The following is a 27979-nucleotide window of genomic DNA, read 5'->3' as shown; positions in this document are numbered from 1 at the left end:
AAGGTTTAATCAACCCTCGCCGGTGGGATGCCTTACTCTCACGGTGTCCCTCTCTCTTCACCACAGAGCCACTGCGGCTCTGAACATGTTGTTGTGTCCTCAGTGACAGAACCCTGACTTCAGCGAGTCCGGACGATGTGAGCAGCCTTTAGCACCTTGGTGTGAGTTAGAGATGGCAGAGAGCGGGCTGGCCAAGGCCTCCGTGGGGCTCACCTCCGTCACCCTCGCCGTGTGGATCCTTCTGCTGGTCCCAGCGCTGCCGGAGAGGACAGGTGAGCGGACGACACCACGCGGAGGTCTCCACTCCACACTGTGCACCGTGTGTTTGTAACGCTGGGCGCTCCCGTCCTCTTGCAGGAGAGTCCAGCGATCCCAGGAGGGAACTCATCAAGGAGCTGCTGTCAAAGTGGAGTAAGGGAGGAGTCTGGAACACGCCCCAGGACCCGGGGCCAGGACCGGACCGGGACCAGAAGGTCCTCCACCCCCTGGTGAGGAGCATCATGGGGGGCCTCAAAACCCTCGGGCTCTTCCCCTACAACGACCCGGGCCCCTCATCCCCGAACAGGGCGGTGGACCGCCACCGCCTGTCCAGCTTCCTGTACAACATCTCCCATTACCTCCAGGAGATGGGCGCGGAGCTGGAGGAGGGCCCGGCCAGCGAGGAGCAGCTGTGGGAGAAGGTCCTGCAGTCCTTCATCCAGTCGGAGGGCAGCGCCGCGCAGAGCCAGTGGAGCGGCCAGGGCCCGCCGCGCCCCAGCGTGCGGCTCCAGGACTGGTTCCTGGCCCTGCGGGGCAGCCCGCACTGGGACTGGGCCCTGGGGCTCCTGGAGAGCCTGATCTCCCTCTCGGAGCGCCAGCCCCATCGGCCCCTCCTGGCCTTCCTGTCCCAGAACTGGCGCACGGTGTCAGCGCTGCTGGACGCCATGCTGCAGGGCCTGGTGAGCGGCGGCTACGGCCAGGCCAGCGCCGCCCTGCAGGGCTTCATCTGCGCGCTGAAGGGCCGCGCCGACTGCTCCTTCAGCGTCAGCTGGCTGCAGCAGCTGCTGCTCTTCCTGGAGGGGCGGAGCTGGAGGCCCGTGGTCAGCGTGCACCCCATGGGGGGGGGGCCCGACAGCCACCGGGCCCCCGCCGCCTCCGGGCGCCTGAGGCCCTTCAGCCTGCCCCCCGAGGCCACGGAGGAGGGGGGCCCCCTGGGGAGCAACCCCGTGGGGAGCACCCCCCCCGGTAACGGCTCCCTGGGGGACGTGGAGGAGCTGTGGTCCCTGGCGGAGGACCTGGGCTCCATGCAGAGCTTCCTGCTGAGCGCCCTGTCGCGGTCGGGGGCTGGGGGCCGCGCGGGGCCCCCGGCCGAGAGGAGCCCCGCCCTGGTGGCGCGGCTGGACGGGCTGCGGCGGGGGCTGGTGCACCGCGTGGGCAACACCGTCTACAGGAGCCTGAGGACCAAGGTGTCCCGCGTCACCATGGCGATGCTGGATGACGTCAGCAGCCGGGTGGAGCTCCCGCACGCCAACCCCCAGGGGAAGTGCTCCGTCGGTGAGTGGGCGGGGCTCACCTCGTATCGTTATAGCAGCACTAGGAAGGACCAGTGCTCAATGCAACACGAGGCTCAGTTATGTAAAATATAGAATATAATAAACCTTTTGGAGTGGACTGTAGAACGCTCAGGTGAATTTAAAGAGGCTCTGACACACTGATGCACAATGTGTGAATTCAATTATAACCCACTGTAAGGCACACACTCATACAGCAGTTTAGTCTGAGACAAGAGTATGTGTAACACAAATGGCAGGATTAAAAATAATGATTATTAATCATTTGGCAAAAATATTATTTTACAACCCTTTTCCAGCTAACGAAAGGTCATTTTCAGTGGTTTAATATGATTAGCATGATGCCGTCCAGTGAAAGGAGCTCCCAGACCCTGGCTCCCTGCTCTAATCTCCTACCTCAGCGAGCCAGTAACACTATCCGCTCCATTGTTAGCACCGCTATGCTGTTACCTCAGACACCGTCCAAGCTGAATGGACCTCCAGGAGATTTTCCATCATTCAGCACTTCACCTGATTGAACAGTGATTCTTCATGTCATAATTTGCTCCTTTCTCTCCAAGGTGACCTGAGACAGCTAATCTTATGGTATGTCAATATGATCTATGCACATTCTCACTTTATAATATAATATTATATAGTATAATATAATATAATATAATCTATGATATTATAATATATTATAATATATTATTACTGAAGAGGATGAGGGCAATGATTATTATGTTTTTAGTTCTGAATATAAAGTCAGAATTCAGACTTTAAACTCAGAAATAATTCACATGCTGCCCTTATCCTCTTCTGTATAATCTAATATAATAAATATAACATAATATAACATAATATAATGCAATATATTATAATAATATAATATAGAATTATAATATAATAATATCAGTGATGCACAGTTCCCCAATGCTTCTGGTTCATGTGAACATGAATATGTAATATTTACAACCCTAACCCTGTTTCTGTTCCCTGTGCTCGTGGAGGGGGATCAAACACAACGTGACCTGGAACACCCAGGCTCTGGGCTTCAGCTCCCAGGGGCCCCCTGCTGCTCCCCCATTCCTGTCCTGCCCCAACATTGAAGACCTCGGCCCCGAGTCCTCCGGGCCCCTGGCCCGGCCCCACGCGTCCCTCAGACCCACGCTGCTGTCAAGGAAACACTCCCCTCCCAACACCATCTCCCGGAGACAGGGGGACCCCCGGAGAGAGGCCCCCCAGAGAGAGGCCCCCGAGCCCCTGTGGCCCCCGGCTGCGGCCCCCCGGAGAGAGGCCCCTGATCCCCTGCTGTCCTCAGAGATCCTGGAGGCGGCGTGCAACGCCTCCATCCCTGGGCTCACCGGCGTGTCCAACTTTACCGTCTTCCTGTACTGCAACCTGTTCTCCGCGGAGAACAGGTCGGGGGCCGCGGGGCCGGCCGCCGGGGGCCCTGACCTCCACGCCACCTGCTCCGACGCTGCATGGTACCTGTGGGCGGCCGAGGAGGACTTCCTGTGGGTCCACGTCTGCAGCGAGTTCTTCGCCCAGGAGTTCAACAACACGGTCTGCGCCAACTCCTCCTTCTGGCTGCAGAGAGCGCATCAGGTGGGCAGGAAGTCCCTCCCCTCCCTCTTCCTGTTCCTATTACAGAACAACGTTACCTGCACCTCATGAGGGCCATTCATAGATGGGTTTAAAGGAACTCATAAGCCGTATTTCTCTCAAACCTTAAAGATATGTAGCGGTAACACTGACTTCAAGCAACACTGACTTCATGAACTGACGTCATGAAGTGGTGACACTGACCTCCTGGATGTAAGTCCTATGCTCTAACTCCGTCTCCGTTCTCCAGGCCGCTGCCTCTAAGGACTACCCGTACTTCAACCAGTCCAGCATCAGCGAGCTGTGTGTGGCGCTGTCGGGGGAGCCGGCGAGGAGCACGGCGCCCCCGGACCCCGCCTGCCTGGACGCGCTGGCGTCCCACGCCCTGACCGCGACCGACTTCCACCGCTGCTTCCTGCCCAACGACTCGGCACTGATCTCCGCGCTGTGTGGCCCCCCCGACCGGGCCCCCGACCGGGCCCCCGACCGAGCCCCCGAGGGCGGCTGGGCGGCGGAGTACTGCTCCAAGGCCTCCCCTCCGCCCCAGGCGGGCCCCGGGGACCCCTGCGACTACGGGGCGTGGCAGCCAGAGAGCTTCACCAACGCCTCCCTGCTGGAGAGCTGCGGGGGGCCCCGGGGCCTGAGGGACTACCTCTGTGACCCCGCCTCCCTGCCCCCCCAGGGGCCCGACGAGCCCGACCTCGACGAGCTGTGCGCCGACCGGGCCCCTGAGCCGGAGCCCGGGCCATGCTTCCTGCAGAGGTTCTTCCAGCTGCTGCCGGCGCCGTACGACTTCGACAGCTCCCAGCTGTGCGCGGACCCCGGGCCCCTGCTGCTGGAGGCCCTGGGGCGGCTGGGCGCCTGCCAGCTGGAGGAGGGGCCCCGCGGCGGCTGGCTGGGGGCCCTGGGCTACGCGCTGCGCGTGCTGGACTTCATGGTGGGGGTGTCGGCGGGGCTGGAGGAGGGCGAGGGCGAGGCCAGGGCGGGGCTGGCCCAGGCCATCCTGCTCTCCAGCCTCCTGGACAACGCCTCCTTCTGGGGCACGCTGAGGCCCCAGGCCGCCCGCAGCGTCCTGCACACGGTGGGGCGCTTCCTCCGCACGGAGCAGGACCCCGCCCTCAAGGAGGACCTGCTGGGCTGCTTCAGCGTAGGGGCAGGACACACACACACACACACACACACACACACACACACATACACATGCACACACATGCACACATACACAAACGCGCACACTTAAACATACACAAACACACACACACACACACACACACAGGAAGTACTGAGCTAAATGATGCTTGATAGTGATCAGTGCCTGCTGTCCCACCAGCCTCTGCTATGGGAGCTGATCCAGAGGGAGGACAACTCCTCGTCGCTGCGCGTCCTTATGCAGGTCCGTCGCTACGCTCCACCCCTCCCCACGTTCTCACCGCAGACTGTTGAAATTGGTTCTAATGACGTGTCGATCCCTTCAGGAGTACCTCCAGATGCCCAGGGAGAGCATCCGCACGCTGGTGATGTCTGCGGAGAAGGACGCTGTGAAGAGGTTCCTCTCCCACGTGCATCAGAGCTGGGACCAGCTCCATGTTGAAACCACGCAGGTTTGATCGCCTTCCCTCCTTCAGCTCCCTGGAGAACATGAACTCTGAGACTGAGAGACTGATGCTGCCTGTGTGTTCTGAGCTCTGAGACTGTGAGACTGGGATGCTGCCTGTTCGTTCTGAGTCCAGCTGGTTCTCCTCCTCTCCTAAGGCGTCCCAGCAGGAGCTCCAGGCAATGGAGTCCATGACCGCCGCCTTCATCCACAAGTTCCCGCGCGTGACTCCTGAGCTCTTCCTGGACCTGTCGCAGTTCATTCCTTTCATGTCCGTCTCCGACATCCTGACCTTCCCCGCTTCGCTCATCGTCAACGACAGCGTGTGAGTGATGAGGCCATGGATCTGATTTAATCTCCCCAGGAGTGCATACTCTCTGAGGGTCTCCGTCTGACCGGTGACTCCTTCTGAAGGTTGATGGCTATCCGCGACCACAGCGCGGAGATGCGTCCGGACCAGAAGCAGGCGTTTGTCAAGCGGCTGCTGCAGTCCAGCGTTCTGGGGGACGTCCCCACCTGGCCCCCCATATTCCTCAGCTCGCTGCTCCCCCTGCTGCCACACCTCCCATTCCACCGCTTCCAGCAGCTCACCTCCCAGCAGGTCTGTGGGCCACAGGGGGGCGATGACGGGGTGAAGGAGTGAATGTGATGACGGGTTGAATGAGTGAGTGTGATGAGGGGGTGAATCAGGGATGAGTGATGAGGGGGTGAATAAGGGATGTGTGAGGCCGGGATGAATCAGGGATGAGTGATGCCGGGGTTAGTCGTTTTGTGTCCAAGTCATGTTGTGTTCTGTGATCTCCTGTCCATGCGGGGGTGCTGATGATGTGTTCTGTGTTCCTCCCCCAGCTGGCTCCTCTGGTGGAGCTGCTGGCCAACAGCAGCCTGGACGGCACCAGGGGGCGCCACGTTCTGCGGACCCTCCTGCACCGCAGGAAGAACCTTACCGGGGACCACCTGCTGAGGTACCGAGGCCCCTATAGAGGCCCCTGCCTTTATATGGTCGCAAGGTTCCAGGTTAGGGGCAGAGCTTTGCTGTGGGTCATATAACATGCCCCCTGCCTTTATATGGTCACTTGGTTCAAAGTTAACTGTGTGTCATAGAACAGCGCACTCTACCTTTACCTTGCCGTGTGGTTCCAGGTTGGGGGGGCTGGCGTGCTACCTGGACCCGGCCGACCTGGGGCCCCTCCTCCAGGGGCCCCTGCTCCAGCCCCGGTCCGCTGGCATCTGGCAGCAGCTGGCCCGCTGTGTGTCGGAGGGCCACCTCAGCCCCACCGGCCGGGTGAGAGCTCACACCCCCCCGCCTCCTCACCGAGGGGCCCCTCTGAATTATGGATGTGTGTTTGAGTGCCTGCATATTTATGGATGTGCGTGTGTGTGTGCATATGTATGTGCATGCCTGTGTGGGTGTGTGTGTGTGTGTGTGTGTGTGTGTGTGTGGTATGTGTGTAAGGGTATCGATGTATGTGTGCTTGGGTCTCAATGCCTGTGAAGGAGTGTGTGTGTTTCTTTGTTTGTGCATACATCTGTGAATCAGTCTCAAAACGTGTGTGTGTGTGTGTGTGTGTGTGTGTTTGTGCTACCCTCTGTGTGTGTGTGTGTGTCTGTGTGTGTGTGCGTGCGTGTGTGTATGTGTGTGTGCGCACCCCTGTGTGTGTGTGTGTGTGTGTGTGTGTGTGTGTGTGTGTGTGTGTGTGTGTGTGTGTGTGTGTGTGTGTGTTTGTAGCTCTCCACATTGCTGCTCCCTGCAGTAGCCGCTCTGGACTCCAGCCTCCTGTCCCCTGAGGAGCTGTCAGCGCTCAGCGGCCTGCTGCCCCATCTCGGGGCCTCCTTCCTGGAGCCGCTGCCCACCCCCCGGCTTCTGGAGCTCCTGACAGCCCCGGGGGTCCCCAGCTACCCCCCCGCTCAGGTCCCCAGTCCACCAGAGACCCACTAAACCATAGCTCTGTATAGAACAGCTCCACTCTGTTCTTAAACCTCTTCTTGATCCTCTCTGCAGGCGTCTCTACTGCTTTCCAGGATCTCAGAGGACACCAAGGTATGAACACATTAAAACACACACCCTCACCCATTCAGCACCATATGTGTTGTCACTTCCTGGTGGCTGAACGGGTGTGCTCCTCAGATCACCATGGAGATGCTGTGCCGGCTGAAGCCCCTTCTCCCCGGCCTGTCCCTGGCCGTGCTGCGGGCCCTGGGCTGGTCTGAGATCAGCTCCGGGGCCTCCTGCCAGTGCTGGAGCAGCCTGAGGTCTGGTCTTAGAGCCGGCCAGAGAGCCATGGTGTTCACCGCTCTGCAGGAGGTACGCCCCCCCCTCACTGATCCCTGATCCTGGGTCTGTTCTGTGAGGTCTTGGAGGCCGATGCCCACTGGCTGATCAAACACATCCAATCAGCCTCTTACAATCCTCTGAACCCTGTTGATGACCCCGAACCCAACAGGGCCCGTCTGTCTCCGTGTGCTTCTCCTTGTGGCTCTTTCTCCTGTGCGTCCCCCGACAGGCGCTGCTGACCGGGGGGGTTATGAACACCTCGCTGGGGGCCCCGTGCCTCGGGCCCTTCGTCCCGCTGAGGAGGTTGATGGAGGTGGTGGAGGGGGAGGCGGTCCTGGAGGACCTGCGCCCCTACAGGGAGGTCCCCTGGCTCCCCCAGCAGGTGAGCAGGGACGGCCCGCCAGGGCCTGTCTGTGGTACACCAGGACCTGTCTGTGATACACCAGGATCTGTCTGTGATACACCAGGGCCTGTATGTGGTACACCAGGACCCTGGTGTATCACAGACAGGTTCTGGTCCGCCTGTAGACCAGGTGCTGGTGAGGTCCAGACTCCCATTCACCGGCAGCTCATTGGCTATGCTTCAAGCGAGACGTTGAGGATATGAACACGCAGCACGCATCAATCACCATCACGCTAATTAGTTTGGATGTGGTACAATATCGTCCCACACGTCGTTATGAATTAGTAATGGCCGCTTCAAAGCCATTTTGTCACAGCCAGGGCGGGCTCCCTGATGGAATAGCATAGCACACGGACCACATTCATCCTGTCACCAAGGAGAAATTGCGCTTTGTTCCCTTTAGAGTTTCCTTTGTGTTGACTATTGTTCGCTGTTGTTATAATAAGAAGCTAATTAGCATTTCTTTCATTTTTCTGGACGCTATTATAGCTCGCTTTCATGCGGGGAAAGATTTTGAATGTCATGACATTTTGAAATAATCATGAACATAATAAGTACAATTTGTAGGTCAGCGTCTGGGATGATTCTGAAGACTTTTCATTTGTGATTTCTTCTGAAAAATTCTCAGGTTTCAGGTTACAACATTTAAAAGTCGCTTGGATCTTTTAAAGATGAGCGAAAGCAAACGACCTGTTGCCAGGACTACAACAGCCCATAGCTACAAATGATGCTCAGGAAGACAGAGTGACCTTTATTTCTTAATTATGAAGCTGATCAAATGGTTATATTTGTGTTTCTTTAATAGGCCCAACTGCTGTTCAAGAAGATCCAAGAAGTTACAAACATCAGCAGAGAATTGGTTCAGTAAGAATAAACCCCTTTCCATCCTCTGTTCATTCCAAACCATCCATCATACGATCAAAACACGTCATGTTTTTTGGTTGTAGGGATCTAGGTCACATGACCGGTGGAATGAGCTGTGATTGGCTTAGGCTTTGGAACAATGACACAGACTTTTCAAAGTTAGTTAAGTTGGTCAGTGATCTTCCTGAAATTATAAGACCGGCTCTGGTGAGTAAAAAAGGTTACACCCAAACCCATACACATCGAATATGTATATACATTTACATTATGTATAAATATAATTAAATCTCATAAAATTAATGCTAAGCATTTCTATTAAGCTCAAATATTATTACAAATAATATGAATATATTTGAATAATTAATCTCAAGGTTCATGTATGTGTTTATTTTTCAACCAGAGGAAATGTATTGTGGAAGAGCTGAGAACCCACCCGGAGATCAGCCTGAATGATCTCCACCCCTGGTTCGCGGCAGCGTTACCGTAAGAATACTTTTCATGATATATTCATATTCACCAGCAACGATTGATCCTTTATGCATAAGCCCTGATCCTACCTGTGTGTCCCCGTGGTCTGACCTCTGAACGGACGAGTCTTCTGTTCCAGCGTCACCATGGCCGAGCGGCTCTCCAACACGTCTCTGACCCGGATCCTGGTCCTGCTCAGGAGGAACCTCCCGGCGTTCCTGATGCTCCCGCGCTACAAGCAGATGCACCTAGCCGAGCGGGCCCTGACCGTCCTGGTACTGACTCAACACACTGCAGTACAGACACTCTGGATTGGTACTGACACAGTAGAGACACTCTGGATTGGTACTGACACAGTAGAGACACTCTGTCCTGGTACTGACACAGTAGAGACACTCTGTCCTGGTACTGACACAGTAGAGACACTCTGTCCTGGTACTGACACAGTAAAGACACTCTGTCCCGGTACTGACACAGTAGAGACACTCTGTCCTGGTACTGACACAGTAGAGACACTCTGTCCTGGTACTGACACAGTAGAGACACTCTGGATTGGTACTGACACAGTAGAGACACTCTGTCCTGGTACTGACACACAGCAGGAGAGACACTATTAGTCTACCAATAGTGGCTCTGTGACAGTCATAGAGTGAGGAGTGATACTAGACCCTAAACCGTACCTATTGTCCTCTAAGCATCATCAGGGCAGAAGAGAAGACAGAACCCAGATCACAATGGTCCTGTGAGGTTCTGCCTCCGTCCCACCACAGGTCTGTCTGTGTCTCTGCAGGCGTCCCCCAGGGCCCTGGCTGAGGGGGCCCTCGAGGGGGACAGCCTGGACCTGCTGGGGCCCCTGGTCCCCTTCCTGGAGCGCGGGACTCTGGCCCTGGTGGACCGCGAGGCCCTCATCGTGCGACTGGACGACCTGAGGGGCTACTGCTGGCCCAGTGACCCCCTGGGGGGCCTGGGGCCCCTGCTGGGCGAGAGGATCCTGCTGGGGTACTGGACCGGGGGGCAGGGGGGGTATCTCAGGCTGCTACATTATAAAGTACCACTAGAGGATCTACTTCCTGTTTATAAAGCACTACTAGAGTCTACTTCCTGTTCTAGTGGTGTTTACGCTTCTATGACCTTCACTGTGTTCCCCATCTGAATTTCACCGTGCGGCAGACTGTACTGCAGCAGTATAACAACGTTATAGAACCAGTTCAGTGAATGGATGATCTCCAGATGAGACCTCTGGTTTCTGAGGGAGTAGCCGCCCAGTGGTCGTTCCCCACCAGACATCCTCATGTGTTGCGTTACTGATTGAGCCTCACTGTGCTGTTTCCCAGGGAGCCGTCCAAGTGGGAGGTCCAGGACGTGGAACATCTAGGACGGCTGGTCCTCACACTGTCGGCCAAGCAGATCAACTCCATCCCCCTGGTGAGGAGCTGCTGAAGTACTCACACACACACACACAGACACACACACACACACACACACACACACACACACACACACACACAGTCACACACACACAGTCACACAGTCACACAGTCACACACAGTCACACACACACACACACACACACACACACACACACACACACACACACACACACAGTCACACAGTCACACAGTCACACAGTCACACAGTCACACACAGTCACACACAGTCACACACAGTCACACAGTCACACACAGTCACACAGTCACACACACACACACACACACACACTTTGAACCTTTCTGCCTATCTCCTGTGTTAAGCCCTATCATGGCTGACAAGGTTTCTCAGTGAATGCTCAACCTGTCTCCTGCTGTGCGGGGTGTCCCGGTCAGGCCGTGCTGACCCGGGATGCGGTGGAGCAGGTGCTGGTGGCGCAGCGGCGCTGGGAAGAGACGAGGGTGGGCCGGGCCTGTGATGCCCACTGCACGGACCCCCGTCGACGGGCAGAGCTCACGGATGGCCTGCTGCGAGGGATCGTCAGGCCACGGAGCAGGAGAGCCAAAGGTCTCTGTCATTGGAGATCGTAGTACTACTGATGTTCTGGTAACCATGGACACCACATGTCTGAACCCACATGTCTGCAGCCTGGTGTAGATCCTTCTTATCCACTGGGGGGCGGCATGTGGCTCAGGAGGTAGAGCGGGGTGGCTGGTAACCTGAAGGTTGCTAGTTCGATCCCCGGCTTCTCCTAGTGTGAGTGTCCAGGTGTCCCTGAGCAAGACACCTCACCCTGACTGCTCCTGACGAGCTGGCTTTCGCCTTGAGTGGCTGACTCCGCCGTCGGGGTGTGAATTTGAGGCAGCATTGTAAAGTGCTTTGAGCGGCCACTGGTTAGTAAGGCGCTGTATAGATGCAGTCCGCTCACCGTTCACTGTTGGTCCCTGATGAGCAGCAGACTGCCTCCACAGTCAGAGCTCCGGCCCTCAGTACCAGTGTGTCACCGTGCTCCTGTTCCCCAGTCCCAGTCCCAAGCTGTGTGGACATCAGAGGGACCGCTCCCTCCGCCTGGACGGCCAATCAGCTGAGCCGAATGACCCCGAAGGATCTGAGGCTGTGTGTGGACGTGATTGGTCAGGACAAGTCCCTGAGCCCGGAGCAACGCCGGGCGCTGTGGTTAAAGTACCGACAGGTGAGGGGGGGTGGGGCTACAGACAGGTGGGTGTGGGGGGGGGGGCTGTGGTTTAAATACAGACAGGTGGGTGTGGTTAAATTCCGACAGGTCTGTGGGGGGGGGTCTGTGGTCACTTCAGCCTTCCAGGGACACATAGCTGGATCTGACACTGTTTTCTTAATAAAACGTCATGTTGGGTGACAGAGTATTGATCTGACCTTTCTTACACTTGTTGTGTTGACAAATATATTGAGCAGCCAGTGGCTCCAGCCCTGACACTAACTGAACAGGGTGGACGTTGAATCCTCGGCCAACACATCTGATCAATACTTGGCCCCGAATCAATGGGCTGTGATCATGTTAGCATCTGGAGCCTGCACACACACACACACACACACACACACACACACACACATACAAAGACAGACAGATACACACAGAGACACACACACACAGACACACAGATACACACACGCACACACACAGACACACAGATACACACACGCACACACACACAGACACACACATACACACACACACACGCACACATACAAAGACAGACAGATACACACGCACACACACACAGACACACATACACACACGCACACACACGCGCACAGACACATGCAAACAGACACACACACACACGCGCGCTCACACACATGCAAACAGAGAGACAGAATGAACCACCGTGTTCTGAGTGAGCCTCTCTGTCTCTCCTTCAGGTCTTGGGTCCAGCGAGGGAGCTGAGCGCGGAGCAGCTCCTGCTGCTGGGCGCGGTGGTCACCGAGATGGGCGAGAGGGAGCTGCAGGAGGCAGAGCTCGCCCAGCCGGGGGTCCTGGAGCAGCTGGGGGCCCTTGGGGCCTGGAGTCCTCAGAAGGTGAACGGGGGGGACGGGGATGGGGCCTGAAGTAGTGCTGGGTGATTTGGCCAAAAAATGAAATCTCTGATTTTTCAAACCAAACCTGATCATCGATTTGAATCTATTTTTTTTCTTAAGTTTAGATTTTATTTGAAGAATAGCTATGATTAACAAAAGCAAAATAGATAACACACATCTCCCACTCGTGCCTCAGTTTAAGATGTTGGAATAAATGTGTTGTGCTGCTGCTTTTGGTTTGCCACAGACTTTAAGCAAGCTATACACACTTTATTCCACGCATGCTGCCATGTTGATATTTTACTATTTTATTATTTTATGTTTTTAAATATATATATGTATGTATATAATTTATTTTATTGATTTGCTTCTTCAAAAATGTCCTAAACCATAAATCGAATTACGATTTCAAAATCAATTAGTCGCCCATCTTTAGCCTGGAGCCCTCAAAAGGTGAGCGGGGCGGGGGAGGGGACAGGGGCGGGCAGGGGCGGGCCCTGCAGGACGTCAGGCTGACAGCTGTCTCGTCCTATCAGATGAGGGCGGTGGTCGTGAGTGTCCTGAGGAAGCAGCGACAGAGGGTGGAGAAGCTGACGGCGCCGGACCTGGCGTTGCTCGGGGGGCTGGTCTGCGGCCTGCACCCCCCCGAGATCAACCGGATCGACGCCTACAATCTCAGGTGAGGAACTTCTTTAAAGGGAGCTGTTCAGGTCGCTCATTCTAACCGCTCGTTACCGTAGCAACTAACGGATTAAATGTCCCAGCTAGAAAAAACCGCCTGTACTCCTTCAGAGCGTAACGTGTGTTGAACCGGCAGCCTGGCTGTCCTGTTCCTGCGGGAGGCGGTGCTGCCTTGCTCAGAGGAGCAGCTTCAGGCCTTGACCGGGCGGCTGTCCCGGCCCGAGGCCTTTGGGGCGGTGTCCAGCTGGGGGCCCGAGGTGTTCACCGAGATCGGGACATTGGCAGGTAGGCCGGGTGCCGGGAGGAGGAGCCTGGGGGGGGTGTTGGATGGGCTGTGGGGTGACTCTCTCTGTGTGTGTTGGGGTCAGCGGGGCTGCAGGACATGGCGCTGTCCTCCCTGGTGAGAGAGCAGATAGAGGGTCTCACAGTAGAAGCCATTCCCCTGATCCCCCCCAAGAAGATGGCGGTAAGACCCTGTATGGATACAACCGTTTAAAGCAAGGACGTATATTTGTGTGGGGACCAGGGGACGCGTCCTCACCAATGTCAAATGACGACTGAAATATCCCCACCAATATTCAGGTTGAAACAAAAACAAAGCACCTCATGCGGTACACAAAGGGTTAAATTCCCACTTCGGTACCGCCTCCCAACATACGTCTACCTTTTTACACTGCCCAGCCGGTACGGTCGTGGCTTCTCGTAAGAAAAGTTCCTCTGCGTCTTTCTCGTATACGCATCATCTCTCCCCGCCTTCGTTTAATGCGCCTTCATCACCTTCTCTCCCATGATGGTCAGCACCTCGCGGTTTTCACTGTTTTATCTGGTTATCACTGGTTATCACTTGCTTGCTACATCCTATATAATCCAGATAACCCAACAGACACACGCACACACGCACAACCAGGTCACTATTCAGCGTATGAATTTGAGGAAAATAGTGAAATGGCAATTATAAAAACAACAATAGTAGGCTATACAATAGTATTGCGTAGACGTCAATAAAATTATCACTTCTTCAGCTAGAACTACTCATATTGATATTGCTGCGTTGTCTCTGTCTAGACAATGCAGCAACACCTCTACCAAAGCCTAATCGCATTTACATCAAAATGAAACCGGCAATGTGTGTAAGGTCTGGGAGGGTAAAATAGGGTGCTAGCTCAAGCCGGCAATTTACCTCGGGCAGTTTAAATGCGCGGACCATGCCGGGAAAAAGGCGCGCATAAGACGGGCATATTTGGCAGTGTAAAAACATTGAAACAGATCTGTATTATAATTTAATAGGTGGACGGAATCTTTGTCTTTGCTTACCAAGCAGATGTGTACAATTGGAATTGTGCTATGCTAAATGTTTTACTGCATATGCATCAGCAGATAATGCATCAAACAAAGTTAAATTCAGGCGTGCATCATACGTTATTTGATTTAGTGTGTGTGTGTGTGTGGGGGGGGTGGGGGGGCGTTTTATAGCAGCGTTTGCATAGGTATAAAGATGATGACCCCCTCTGTTCTGCAGGTGGTCCTGAGCGCGGCCCAGCTGTCCTGGCTGAGCGGGGAGCAGGCCTGGGCCGTGACCCCGGAGCAGTGGGCGGAGCTGGACGGCCGGCAGCGCCACGCCCTGGGCCTGGCCCAGTATGAGGGGGATGTGCTGCTGGAGATGAGAGGTGAGGGGGGGCGGGAGGGCGGGGCCTCATCAGGGCCACGGTGCGGCCGGACCCTCTGGGGGCTGAGAGGGGACACACACACACACTGGGCTCCATGTGGGCGCCGCTGTCTGAGGCAGTGATGGTGTTGTGTTGATGATGTTGTGTTGTGTTGATGTATTGTATTGATGGTGTTGTGTGGTTGTATTGATGATGTTGTGTTGTTGTATTGATGATGTTTTGTTTTTGTATTAATGGTGTTGTGTTGTTGTATTGATGATGTTGTGTTGTTGTGTTGTTGTATTAATGGTGTTTTGTTGTATTCTATTGATGATGTTGTGTTGTTGTATTGATGATGTTGTGTTGTGTTGTTGCATTGATGATGTTGTGTTGTTGTGTTGTATTGATGTTGTGTTGTTGTATTGCATTGATATTGTGTTGTTGTATTGTATTGATGTTTTGTTGTTGTATTGTATTGATGTTGTGTGGTTGTGTTGTTGTATTATATTGATGTTGTGTGGTTATGTTGTTTTGATGATGTTGTTTTGTTGTGTTGTTTGATGATGTTGTGTTGTTGTATTAATAATGTTGTGTGTCCACAGGGAGGAACGGGGCTCCGGCCTCCAGATCAGCAGACACACTCACCCGTTGTTTCCTGGCTGTATGGATTCTGCTACGGCTAATAGATTAACTCCCTCCAGCACATTTGTATTTATTTGTCCCTTGACTCTATATATCATTGTCCCATTTGTAATTTGAATAAAGATTTTGTTTTGAACAGTGTCATACATATGGGTTATTTTTAAAACCACTTTACTTTATGGAATTCCCTGGTATTATATATTATTGCTAATAAGCCTACAGGCTATTTCTTATCACATAAACAACATACTGTACAGCAGATTTCGCAAGAGTACTTTTTTGGTGGTTGACCAGGTGCCCTTGATGAATACTTTTGCATAAAGATATGGTGTTTTCAAACTAACTTAAAATAGATCAACCAAAATTATGATTTGGTTAATAATGTTTCCATAGCATCAGACGCTGAACCTCAGGATAAACAGGCTGCCGTCTGCGTGTGATGCTGCGCTCTGACACTAGGGGGCGCTGTTAGAGTGCGACACGAGCCGTCCATAACAAGATGTGCAGTTTCTCCATCGCAGTGACGTATTTCCTGGGGGTTGTACTTAGCGGTCTAAGTCGGCGGTGGGGGGGGGGTATCATGACTATTTATAATCAACAATTCAGCGTTATCTTCTCCCCGTTATTCTCCGGTGTGGTCAGCGGCGGAAAACTGTGACGCGCACCGCGACACGCCGCGCCATGTGAGGACAGCTGGTGAGTGATCGACGCAAAGTTTCCCGACTTGTTTGTGGCTCCTGACGGGTCCGCTAAGCTAGCGTTAACCTCTCGGCGTCGCCTGGCCCTGCTGCCTGGCACCGCGGTGCTCCGGGGGGACGCGGTCCGTGGATGTGTGCGTCGCGGTGCGTCTGTGTGCGTCGGGGTGCCGTTAACCCGCGGCGGGGTGACGTGGACCGGGTCCGTGTGTCGGTGCGGAGGTATTCCTCCTGCTCCTCGTCATTCCGCTCTCCTGCTGACCGGATCATCTGTCAACATGTAGGAGACCTCGGTATGGATGAGGGATGGAGCCACGTGTTTGTGTTTGTCAGGCGGCTTTATTTACGTCAAGTTGTTGCTGAGAAGGTGGAAGAATCCCCGACGTGTCGCCCGGCGGAGGAGCCGCTCAGCGGGGCTCCAGTCACGGGTCTGTGAGTGCATGCTGTGGGTCTGTGAGTGCATGCTGTGGGTCTGTGAGGGCAGGTTGTGGGTCTGTGAGTGAATGTTGTGGGTCTGTGAGGGCAGGTTGTGGGTCTGTGAGGGCAGGTTGTGGGTCTAGCAGGGCAGGTTGTGGGTCTGGCAGGGCAGGTTGAGGGTCTGGGAGGGCAAGTTGTGGGTCTGGGAGGGCAGGTTGATGGGGCAGATCTCCGACTATCTGACCTCGTCTATCTGGAACTGAACGACTTGTTCGCTCGGTTCAGAGGTGTAACTTTATTGCATTTTAGGGTTTATGTCTTCATATGTGTTCCCAGATAAAGCATGGGCTTCTTATCAAAACTACTTGGTTGTTGACCTTTAAACATCAGTAGAAACTTCAGCATATAGAAATATCAGTCGATATGCCACAGGCGTTTTGTAGTATCTATAGAAATACAAACAGAGTTTTATTTGCTGAGGACTGCTTTATTTCAACATTCCTCTACTCCATAATTGTGTTTAATGATTTTTTTTCGGTTGGTTCTGTAATATAAAAGTATATTTGGATGTTTAATCCTTTGAGGAAAGAATACAGACCATATTGTAATGCAGGATACTATTCAACAGCTATAGTTATCCCAATGCTTCACATCATCATGCTTGCTGTGTGTAGGATACAGAAGTTGTGCAGGACTTAATTGCTATTGGGGCAAATTTCTTTTTCAACGGTAGTTCAAACAAATTGGAAACTAATCCAGGCCCAACAATGATCCCAATAAGAACAATGTTGACACGCTGTCAGTTTCAACAGAGTTCTGATCCGAAGGTTGTTTTCTGTGCGTATGGTGAGCCCCTTGTATTTTGTAACATTTTCCTTTCTTTTGATTACTGATTAATTATGTATTTTCTTTCAATATGTTGACTTTTCATGTGACAATACGGTGGTGGAGAGGATTATCCTGGATTATGAATCTAGGTGCAGACGTTGTTGGATTGGGCACATGTTGCGGTCTCGGGACAGTAAGGTCAAAGGTTCTCTTGAGTGAATTTTTGCTGTCATAATTGCTGATGGCCAGCTGGTCACACCAACAGCACTCAGGTGTTCACTCAGTACAGGGAACCACAGCCTTTGGCTGGAAAGACACAAGTGGGCCTGATGGAGAAGGTACCAAGAGGTCACTGGTTCTGAGTACTGGTATGTACCCAGAGGTCACTGGTTCTGAGTACTGCTATCTACCCAGAGGTCAATGGTTCTGAGTACTGGTATGTACCCAGAGGCCACTAGTTCTCAAATACTCTTGTGCTACAATGTGGCTAATGTGTTGGATACACAAACCCATTGTGGAAGATATTCAGATATCTTATATCAGATTATTTGATATAACATAGAATGTTGTTAGATATAACAATCATTTTGCAAAGAAAACATTTATATAATGTTGACAAAGACTGACAAAGATGCCAAATGATCGAAATATTGACATAATATATAATAAATAGCGTAGGAGTGAGATACAGTTCAGACTCAGTGCGAAGTGCCGACTCTACTCTTTCAGAAGTATGAAGACCTCACGCGTGTGGGTCGATCTGTACGTCTCCTTCTACTTCTCTATCCCTGAATTTGTTTGTTTCTACCAACACTTCTGGGGAGTTCCCACCGCCCGTTAAGGTCCCCTCCCTTCCCCAGCAGGAACCTGCTGCGTTGTGGTTTCCTTGGGCTTGGCCGTGTTGCGTCTTACTGGTCAGCCCTCGTTGTATGGCTGTGACCACGTCTAGACACAAGCCACTGCTGTCAACAAAACTTCTGTTTCCCTGAGCTTTATCAGATTTAAACCCAAGACAGGAACGCGGCCCGCCTCTCCCTCTGGGCACACTGAAGGCTAAACACACGGCCGTGACGTGAGTCACGGGGTTAAAAAGGGGAGGAACGTGATCAGCCCTGTGAGCTGAACCATGAACACATGCTTACCATTCACATGCTTTATTAACCATCAGCTCTCTGAGCTATACCATGAAAACAGGCTTTATTACCCATCAGCCCTCTGAGCTATACCATGAACACAGGCTTTATTAACCATCAGCCCTCTGAGCTATACCATGAACACAGGCTTTATTAACCATCAGCCCTCTGAGTTATACCATGAACACAGGCTTTATTAACCACCAGCCCACTATACCTTGAACACATGCTTACCATGTACACATGTTTTATTAACCATCAACCCACTGTACCATGAACACATGCTAACCATGTACACATGTTTTATTAACCATCAGACCACTATACCATGAACACATGCTAACCATGTACACATGTTTTATTAACCATCAGCCCACTATACCATGAACACATGCTAACCATGTACACATGTTTTATTAACCATCAGCCCACTGTACCATGAACACATGCTTACCATGTACACATGCTTTATTAACCATCAGCCCACTGTACCATGAACACATGCTTACCATTACCATGTACACATGCTTTATTAACCATCAGCCCACTATACCATGAACACATGCTAACCATGTACACATGTTTTATTAACCATCAGCCCACTATACCATGAACACATGCTAACCATGTACACATGTTTTATTAACCATCAGCCCACTATACCATGAACACATGCTAACCATGTACACATGTTTTATTAACTATCAGCCTACTATACCATGAACACATGCTTACCATGTACACATGCTTTATTAACCATCAAACCACTATACCTTGAACACATGCTTTATTAACCATAAGCCCTGTGAGCTATACCATGAACACCCGCTTTATTAACCTAGAGGCTGATTCATGTCCCTGTCTTTCTCAATCGGTAAAGATTACTTCAACACACATTGATTTGAATCCACAGAATAATTGAATGATTCAACAGCAGTATGTTTGCCCGCCATCTCGTACTGGTGTTATTGGTTTAGTTCCCATCCAGTACGATGCCTACAGGGATCTGCTGGTTTTGCGTCCGCGGGTCTGTCCTAACTGGGACCCTACTGGGACACTCGGTCTGGTCCGACACTGGTTCGACACTGGTCTGACACTTGTCAGATGTGTGTCAGGGTTCCAGAGAACACGCTGTATTGATCACAAAGCCAAAGGAAAAGTATTTTCTGACGGTTTCTTCTGAAGCGATGGCTTTAACCGACTCTCAGTAACGGTCAACATGGACCGCGTGAATAATTCAATGTTCAATTCTAAAGCTTCAACACTGTTTACAGAAGGTTTGTTGGGTTCAATACCAGTCCAGACAGGACCTTGGCCCTGACTTGTTGGGTAACGGCGGGCTGGGGGGCGTTCAGTGGGCCCCTAAACTAGACCCGGGCAGGTCGGGAACCAACCAGGGATCTACTAATGGGCATTAATCAGCTGACCCCAGGAACACCTTCAGTGTCTCGGGTCGGCAGCCAGTCAACTCTGCTCAGACAGCTGCTTTGGTAAACCAGCAGCCAGTCAACTCTGATCAGACTGCTGCTTTCGTCAACCAGCAGCCAGTCAACTCTGATCAGAGTGCTGTTTTGGTCAACCAGCAGCCAGCCAGCTCTGCTCAGACTGCTGCTGGATGTTTACCCCGAACAGTTCCTCCCAGAAGGAGATCAATAGTGAACCAGTTGGCGGTGTTGTTGATTGAGTGTTTGGTTTGGGCAAACATCAGCCCACATACCCAGTACCAGCACTAGTTACTCACTAAGGACTCCTTAATCTAAGGTAATGTTCCTTTCTCAGCTGGTTACTCACTAAGGACTCCTTAATCTAAGGTAATGTGTCGTTAAAGAGGTTTCTTCTTTTATTCAACAAATGTCAAATGCTTTTTGTGGATTTATGGATTTGTTCTGAGCTGTAATTACTGGCTGGTTGGATGGCATCACGTTAATACAAGATTTACCATTCTTTTGTACTTTACATTTAAACTGGCTTTCATTTTCAGCAGTTCATGCCAACATCAGCCTTTTTTGGGGGAAAAAATCCCTTTTGTCTTTGGAAGTTTGTGGCACATGAAGCAGTCATATTTGGCTTATGAAATATGATTATGTGGCTGATGGTCTGGAAGTATGAAATAAGAATTATGGGGCTTATGAATTATTTGGCAGGACATTGGATGTCCAAAGCATTATTCAAAGAAGAGGTTTAATCAAGATTGCCTCCATTTGGCTATCGAAAACTAGTGTGATCAATTCTGGCCACTATTCCTGTCGTCGAACATGACAAGACCGCCCTAATTGTGATGACAATTGAGTGAATCGTTTTCATACCGAAAATGGTTCACACTTAAAGTTTGCCTTTAAGCCTTTACGGAAAGCCTTTACTTTAGGTCTTTTGATGATGTAACTTTGCTCCATTACCTCGTATCTGGGTTTCAATCGCTTATTAACCTCCTTGTGATGCCATTTTTATTAAATTGCAGAGGGCACTATTGTTATTGCATCATTTATATTCTTAACTCAAGGTTTAATATCTGGTATAAAACCTCCAAAGAAAGTAAGAGTTTATACTTTCAATTCGCTGTCGTACGGATCCCTTTGAACAACGAGATCCGGAAACGACCAGGAGGTTTTCTTCCGTAGGGGTTTGGTCGAGTCCCCGTCAAGTGTCCGCTGCTTGGATAAAGGTTCAATCCCCCGTCAAGTGTCTACTGCTATGATAGAGGTTCAATCCCCCGTCAAGTGTCTACTGCTATAATATAGGTTCAATCCCCCGTCAAGTGTCTACTGCTGTGATATAGGTTCAATCACCTGTCAAGTATCTACTGTTATGATATAGGTTCAATCCCCCGCTTGGTGACGCCATAAACGTTGATGTCAGTTTATATCTCACTCACGGCGGCGGATTCGACAAAATCAGACACTCCATCTTAGAGAGAGTTGTTGCGTACTCTGACCGTCTGTGATGTCTTTTGCCTCTGACCTTCTGTAATGTCTGTCTCCTCAGGGTGTGATGTCTATCTGTGATGCCTGTCTCCTCTGACCATCTGTCTGTCTCCTCAGGTGTGCAGTGACCGTCCCTTCTCGCCCCTTGCTCTACCTACCGGCCGTAGGGCCCCTGAACTCAGATCGCTGCTCCTGAACCCATGGCTTGTGGCCCCTCATCGCTGGCCACAGGCCCCCGGGCCGGACCGGTCCAGTCCCTCCTGGGCCCCGCACTGCTGGTCTTACTTGTGTCAGGACTGGGACCAGCGTTCTGCCAGAAGATCTACACCAACACCTGGGCCGTCCAGATCCCTGGAGGCCAGGAGGTCGCCGAGCAGGTGGCCAGCAAGCACAGCTTCGTCAACCTGGGCCACGTGAGTGCAGACCCCTGCACGGCTTTAAGGCCTGTTTGAATTCACAGTTCTCCAGGGGATAGCAGCAGAAGCCCCCCTGGTGTTTTATTGGGCCTGTGAATAATGGATGACTGCAGTCTTATGAAGAGCAGGTCAGAGTGGCCCGTCAACGTTAGGGAGGCTATGTTACTGATTTAACGACTACTGGTTTGTTAATTGAATTGCAGCGCATTGTCACACCAGAACTCCGCTGATTAATAATTATTTTTTATGTTTTCTCTATCAACTTTGAAAAGGGAACCTTCATTGTTTGTACCCAGAGCCTCTCAGGATGAGCTGGTGGGTCTCGTTCAGGTCAGCCCACCCTGGCACCCTGACCACACCTCTTCATCGCTTCACCCCTTATCTCTAGCATGTGTGCGTGCGCATGTGTGTGTGTGTGTGCTTGCCTGAATGTCAGATGAATGTCGTAAAATAATGTCCACATTTTGTTGACTTGAATTCCGTGATAACATTTCGCTAATCTTTCTCTGAATGAAGGAATGTCTTTCTGGTGGTATATATTCTGTTTCTTTCATGGATTATTGTGTATGGATAAGTATATTTATAATGACTTTGGAGCCCTCTGATAGTATACACACATCCTTCAGATTGGTGGTGTGGTTCTGTGTATTTGTCTTCATATCTTCTTATTGCTCTAGCCGTTGTAGTCCTCTCAGAATGCTACGGTTTTGCCAGGTGTCAATCATCAATTTGTTCACATTGTCTCCGATCGCTCCTCTTTAGTCTCTACATCGGCAGACCGTATTCTGACTCTTGCTGTGTGGGTGTTGACAACGAATCAGAGAGGCTAAAATCCCCCACTGGTGGGCCGTCCTGCATCACCATGACAGTTCCGTGCTGCAGGAGGAAGCTTCTGGCCCGTGGGCATAGTCAGGAGGAGGAGGAGGAGGAGAGCTCCTACTGCTCGGTCGGCTTTCCGTTGGCAGTCAACGCAAACCTCCTCTGCTAGATACTTCTCAGAGCCGCACACGCCTGGTGTAAGAAAGACCTCCGGGGAGCCTTAGAGAAGAACAGAGCAGAACTCTGGGCTGAGGCTGGGAGAGGTCTGCTGATCTAAGGCTGATCTGAGGCTGGTAGAGGTCTACTGATTTGAGGTCTGCTGATCTGAGGTCTGCTGGTTTAGTTCTGCTGATCTAAGGGCTTTTGAGGCAGAACGATGGAGACATTACGAGCTTAATGAAGTGAGATGGAGTATAGTATAAGATGATTAATTGAGTACCATAAAGCAGGTAAACGCTTCAAAACAATCTTAATTACGGCATGGACATGGACAGTGGGGAAGTAATTGCCTTTACAGTCTGTTTTTCTTGGCTTGTGATGCCAGCTGATGTTAATGCTTTGTGCTTAAAATACAATTATGTGTCCCTTTTTAGAGAGGATAATGCATTACATTACCGGGGATATTCCTCAACCAAAAGGTCACATCTGTTTGGCCCACTATATCATCATGTGTGTGTTACTGATGCCACCAAACACTTTGAACATTGCACCAACATTGTGCGTTAACTTTGATTGCCTTGCTCACCACAATGACTAAGATGATCTCAAATTCCGTGCGAGTACACGACACAGATGACTGACATTGCCCTAGATCTGGGAAACGAAGGAAAGTGAAGGCATTTAGTCTTTCCCTGACAGGGGAGTAGGCGTTCTCTTTATCCTCCAGAACAGTGTGTAGTCAGGTGAGACGTTTCACTCGGTGAGGCCGTATAGAACGATGAGCTGGTGGATTCATGTGAAGAGCCATCAAGGAGCTCACCTTGGGATTCTAACATTTAATACGCTGCCATTATTTGATAAGGCCTTATCAAATTACTTTGATAAGGTTTTACATATTGTTTTTGACCTCCAAAATCAACTTGCTTTACAAATCTAGAAGTATAACGCATCTCATTTGTCATGATTCCTTTTCCTTTGGTACCTGGGGCCAGCTCCCCCACCAGCCCACAGACACGCCCTACAGGTGAGCACTGAACACGTTCTCCTCAGGCTAAGGCTGGTTCATCTGTTGTTCCTCCTAATCAACTCAAGCTGAACACCTAAGTAGATGCACTTTGGGTGTTTGGGCCATCTTGAGTTGTTCCAGATCACTAAAGCCTAAGGTAGTGCTTTTACTCTGAAGCCTCGGCTCCTGTAGTACCGTAGCTCTGCCTTTGAGCATATGGCTTTACTAGAATCTATTGATTGTACATTATACATGACTGTTATCCTTTAGGAACTTCATGCCATGTTGTCTAGTAATGCGTTTGAAGGCGGCTGAAAAACTCTTTGTTAAACATTCAATACGTTGTTTGACTAAGACTAAGTAAATTGCCAATTCAATTACTTTGAAGAACATTGTTCTGATAATAAGAATAAATAATTATTCATTAAAATAAATGCAATGTGGTTTTACATGAGCACTATAGTTGTAGCTGATTGGAAATCGACAGAAAGCCTTTCAGAAAGATGAGGGAGCATTGATTACCAACGTGTCTGTGCTTAAAAGAGCACTTTTATTCTGACCTTTAAAACATTGATGCTTGTTTGACGTTAGCTGGTCCTGTTCATCGTTACATGCAGTAGCATTTCTGTCTCACAGTAAATATCACAGAATGAATTGTTTGGCTGGGATTTGTCACAGTATTGAATGTGTTGTTGTGTTCTGTTACTGCTTAATAATATTGATCTCATGTTACGGTAATCAGTGGGGTGTTTTGAATTCATTCAAATGGACGGCCAAAGTCCAGAATAAAAGCTAGTTTGTGTTTGTGTTCGTAGGTCAGTGGGACTAGTTCAGAACAGTTGGAGGTTCATTCACTTAAAAAACGATTGTGCAATAAGCTCAATTCCCCAAAATGACTTGCCAAGTTTACTATAAAATTATGACGGCTTCACACCTCGAAGCGCCGTAGCATTTCTTGGAACCCACCGCAAGGAGGAAATGTAATTTTTCTTGTTTTCTAAAGAAATGGTTTCAGTTGTCGGTTGTTAACCACTTCCTAGGGAAAAGAGAGTTCTACTGGATGGCCCAGGGTCTGAGGGTCTAAGGAGAGGGTTGAGCTGGAAGGCCCAGGGTCTGAGGGTCTAAGGAGAGAGTTGAGCTGGAAGGCCCAGGGTCTGAGGGTCTAAGGAGAGAGTTGAGCTGGAAGGCCCAGGGTCTGAGGGTCTAAGGAGAGAGTTGAGCTGGAAGGCCCAGGGTCTGAGGGTCTAAGGAGAGAGTTGAGCTGGAAGGCCCAGGGTCTGAGGGTCTAAGGAGAGAGTTGAGCTGGAAGGCCCAGGGACTGAGGGGCTGAGGAGAGATGGTCCTCCCTGCTGTGTCCTCTCTCTGCTCCCGTCTCCTCTCCTCTCCTCTCCTCTCTGGAGGAGTCGGGTACTCCTCTGTATTTATGGTCTTCAGCAACAGGACTGAAACCAGAAGGAGTCAGGGAAATTGAGAGGGAATATTATTATTCCCACGCTAATGCAACATCCTGTCTTAAATAATGAAGGGAAAAGCAGTGTATTTAAATGCACTTTTAATATGGTTTGGAAACTCATCCCATTTATAGAAATAGACATATGCTGTGGTATTAATATTACAGAACCTTTTTGGGGAAACTCTTTCAATGCCATAGTTCTGGGACTGGCTGTGTGCTAAATCTTCTCTGAAACTTTTATTGGCTTAAATGCTTTTTTCTCATAGTTTCTCAAAACAATGACGGGAACTGGGCATGAAGACCGAGAACCAGACGCTACGGGCTAGTCCTAGGCCAGACCCCGGACCTGGTCCCTGTAGGATAGTCTTAGTTCTGAAGGGTAGTCCTAGACCGGTCCTAGACCCAGTCCCTGGAAGGTAGTCCTAGACCCAGTCCCTGGGAGGTAGTCCTAGACTCGGTGCCTGGAGGGTAGTCCTAGACCCTGTCCCTGGAGGGTAGTCCTAGACCCAGTCCCTGGAAGGTAGTCTTAGACTCGGTCCTAGTCCCGGTCCCTGGGAGGAGAAGGCGGTCTAAGATGTCGGTTGGCCTTGGAAAGCAGAGCGCTGGGATGTGATTGGCCGGGCTGTGACGAGAAGGCGGGTCTTGCTGAGCTCTACTGGAGCCAGATGTTCCTCACAGCTGGACGTGGACTTCTTGTCCCATTAGCAACGCCTCACAGTGAGTACGTGTTGGTAAGAATATCAGAGTCCAGAAGTGTCTCTGGCCCAGGGGATCTCGTCTCTGTGCTCTGTAGGCTGGAACGCGCTGTGATTTATTCATCCGCTGACTGAGAGCCTCAGGATCGTTTCAGTGACCCGGCACTCCACTGGCTATAGATCGCCCCTGATGAATATTGCAGGGCGGTGTAGATTGTTTCCTAAACTCCAAGCCTCTGTTCATTAATCTTTAACCAGCAATATTTCGTACCATGGTGCCGCCCTATTTCATGCCAATAAGATGGACCGGCCAGCAGTGCCTACAGGCCTACAGACAGGCCTTCAGGACCAGCACTCTAAGCCTACAGGCCTAGAAGACCAGCACACTAAGCCCACAGGCCTACAGGTCCAGCACTCTAAGCCTAGAGGCTTACAGGACCAGCATTCTAAACCTAGAGGCCTACAGGACCAGCACTCTAAGCCTACAGGCCTTCAGGACCAGCACTCTAAGCCTACTGGAGACATTGTCCCTCTGAAGTGTTGGAACCAACAACCTCTTGGTATGGCTTCTGTTCAGGCTTGCCGCCCAGTAACGGGCTGGTTTTATCCAGGAGAGGACTGTATGTCCTCTGAAATCTTCGTTATCTCTGGTACAGTGCGGTCGATTCCAGGCCTGTAATCCGTCCATTGATTTTAAAGAACAGGATGGTTCATTCAGAGCTCCTGTCAGACGAACGTCTCCTCGATCTGCAGGGAGCTGCTGGTCTGATGGTTGCTGATAAGTAGAGTTTTATTCCCTACTGAAGATGGTTTGTTTGGTTCTGCGTGTTGAGGCAGTTCTGGCACAGGATTGATATCGATTGAAATAATCAAATGTAAATCAATTCACTACAATTAAAATACTGAGTCCATAGAAGTATGAAAAAGCAAAGCACTATTGAGTGTAACACTCAATAGTGCTTTGCCTTAAGATTATTATATAAAAAAATGACATTTGATGCGTAATGTTTAGTGGCAGTAGCGTATGTACCACTCTAATCCACAGAGCTAAATGATGAGAATTAGTGACGGCAGCAGCCTGAAGTTTGCAGCATAACTAGCGAGCACAATGTCAGCCAGTTAAGAACGGAGCGCTCAGATCAGGAGAACTCACCAGCTCTACAGTTAATGACAAAGAAATACGCCAGAAATTCAAATGTTGCTTTGAAACCCGATGATGTTTGGCATCTTGTCGAGTGGGTTTAACAGTAGTGGTGGCACTGGGAGTGCTTTAATGTTGACTCTCGTGGCCTTTAGTTGGATTTCAGTTGCCGATGGCTACGTGGGCTTTGGTCTGTACCCTTCAAACAGTCCGCTGCTCGACACTACAGCAATACTTGTCATATAATGGAAGATATTTCAGTACAAAATGAAAATAATAGTTGACATTAGCCCTGAGTCAGACAGCCATGTTTTTACAACATCAGTTGACTAGTGCTCATGTCTGGGCCAGGGGATAAAACTAAATCTATAATATATACAAACTGCTGAGTGTTATTCTGATCAGTCCCATCACCTCCATAATGTAGAGACTCATCTAGAATCAGCACCCAGCCCGGTTCAGTCAGAAGACGGCTGTGACTCCATCTCACTGGGTGGAGGAGCGGACCTCCATGTAGTCGGAGGCTCCAGGGGGAAGTCTGCCCTTTCCAGACGAAAGGTGGGGGTTGACACGGTGCAGAAGGCAGACAGCGAGGGCTCGGTAACCAGAGCCAGATGTGTTTTCCACCATGGCTCAGCTGTCGGTCTGTGAACTCACAGAAAGGTCTGGATGGAGGCGCTGAGGAGAGGTCACGGGGTCAACACCAGGAGTTCTGCTCACAGCTCCTCAAGTTAAATCGTTATGTCATAATTGTGAGAAATACAATAACAAAACAAGATGGTCATTAGAGACTAGAACAGTTCCTGTAGAGTGGGTGAAGCGGTCTGGGCTCAGAAGATATACTTTATCTCTTACATTTAAGAGGTTTAATGTATAACCTTGATATTCACAGAACATGTCCATCTCAGAGGTAGATGTTACTAACTAGTTATTCATAAAGCTTCACCTGGCTTGGTGACGCCTACATACTCTCCCATGCATTCTAAGGGAGCCATGGTTCAGGCAGATAAGCTACAAAACACAAAGAAGACGAGATACAGAGGCAAATCTGGGTGTGGAGCTTTGTGCTGTAAACTGATACATTGGCTGTAATATGAGTCTCCACT

General features: G+C 50.8%; 2 protein-coding genes across 3 annotated transcripts in view; both read left to right on the top strand.

Moving 5' to 3' along the window:
- Positions 1-172: 172 nt before the first annotated feature.
- On the top strand, positions 173-15239 carry LOC307075759 (stereocilin; the record flags this gene model as incomplete). The annotated part of the gene is made up of 29 exons (XM_079736451.1): positions 173-272; positions 358-1533; positions 2111-2135; positions 2540-3137; positions 3385-4281; positions 4465-4527; positions 4610-4735; positions 4887-5053; positions 5143-5329; positions 5578-5693; positions 5872-6013; positions 6458-6640; positions 6731-6769; positions 6857-7033; positions 7233-7385; positions 8212-8270; positions 8354-8477; positions 8671-8753; positions 8878-9013; positions 9529-9737; positions 10073-10163; positions 10562-10733; positions 11189-11358; positions 12066-12221; positions 12758-12900; positions 13039-13187; positions 13271-13368; positions 14422-14569; positions 15151-15239. The coding sequence occupies 29 exons, from the start codon at positions 173-175 to the stop codon at positions 15237-15239; spliced, it is 5976 nt and encodes a 1991-aa protein (XP_079592577.1).
- Positions 15240-15749: 510 nt separating this feature from the next.
- furina (furin (paired basic amino acid cleaving enzyme) a) overlaps positions 15750-27979 on the top strand; it is a 56291-nt gene continuing 44061 nt past the window's right edge. The window contains exons 1-2 of one of the 2 annotated variants that reach the window (XM_079736703.1): positions 15750-15886; positions 21302-21597. In XM_079736703.1, coding sequence (XP_079592829.1) covers positions 21385-21597 — 213 coding nt within the window. In that variant the 5' untranslated portion in view covers positions 15750-15886; positions 21302-21384. Of the gene's footprint in view, positions 15887-15910; positions 16179-21301; positions 21598-27979 lie in introns of those variants that run through there. The other variant, XM_079736704.1, reaches the window with a different exon arrangement.

Source organism: Pollachius pollachius (assembly GCF_949987615.1).
Source record: "Pollachius pollachius genome assembly, chromosome: 5".
NCBI classification, from domain to species: Eukaryota; Metazoa; Chordata; class Actinopteri; order Gadiformes; family Gadidae; genus Pollachius; species Pollachius pollachius.
The sequence above is the reverse complement of the archived record's forward strand: the minus strand, read 5'-3'. Positions and strand labels throughout refer to the sequence as shown.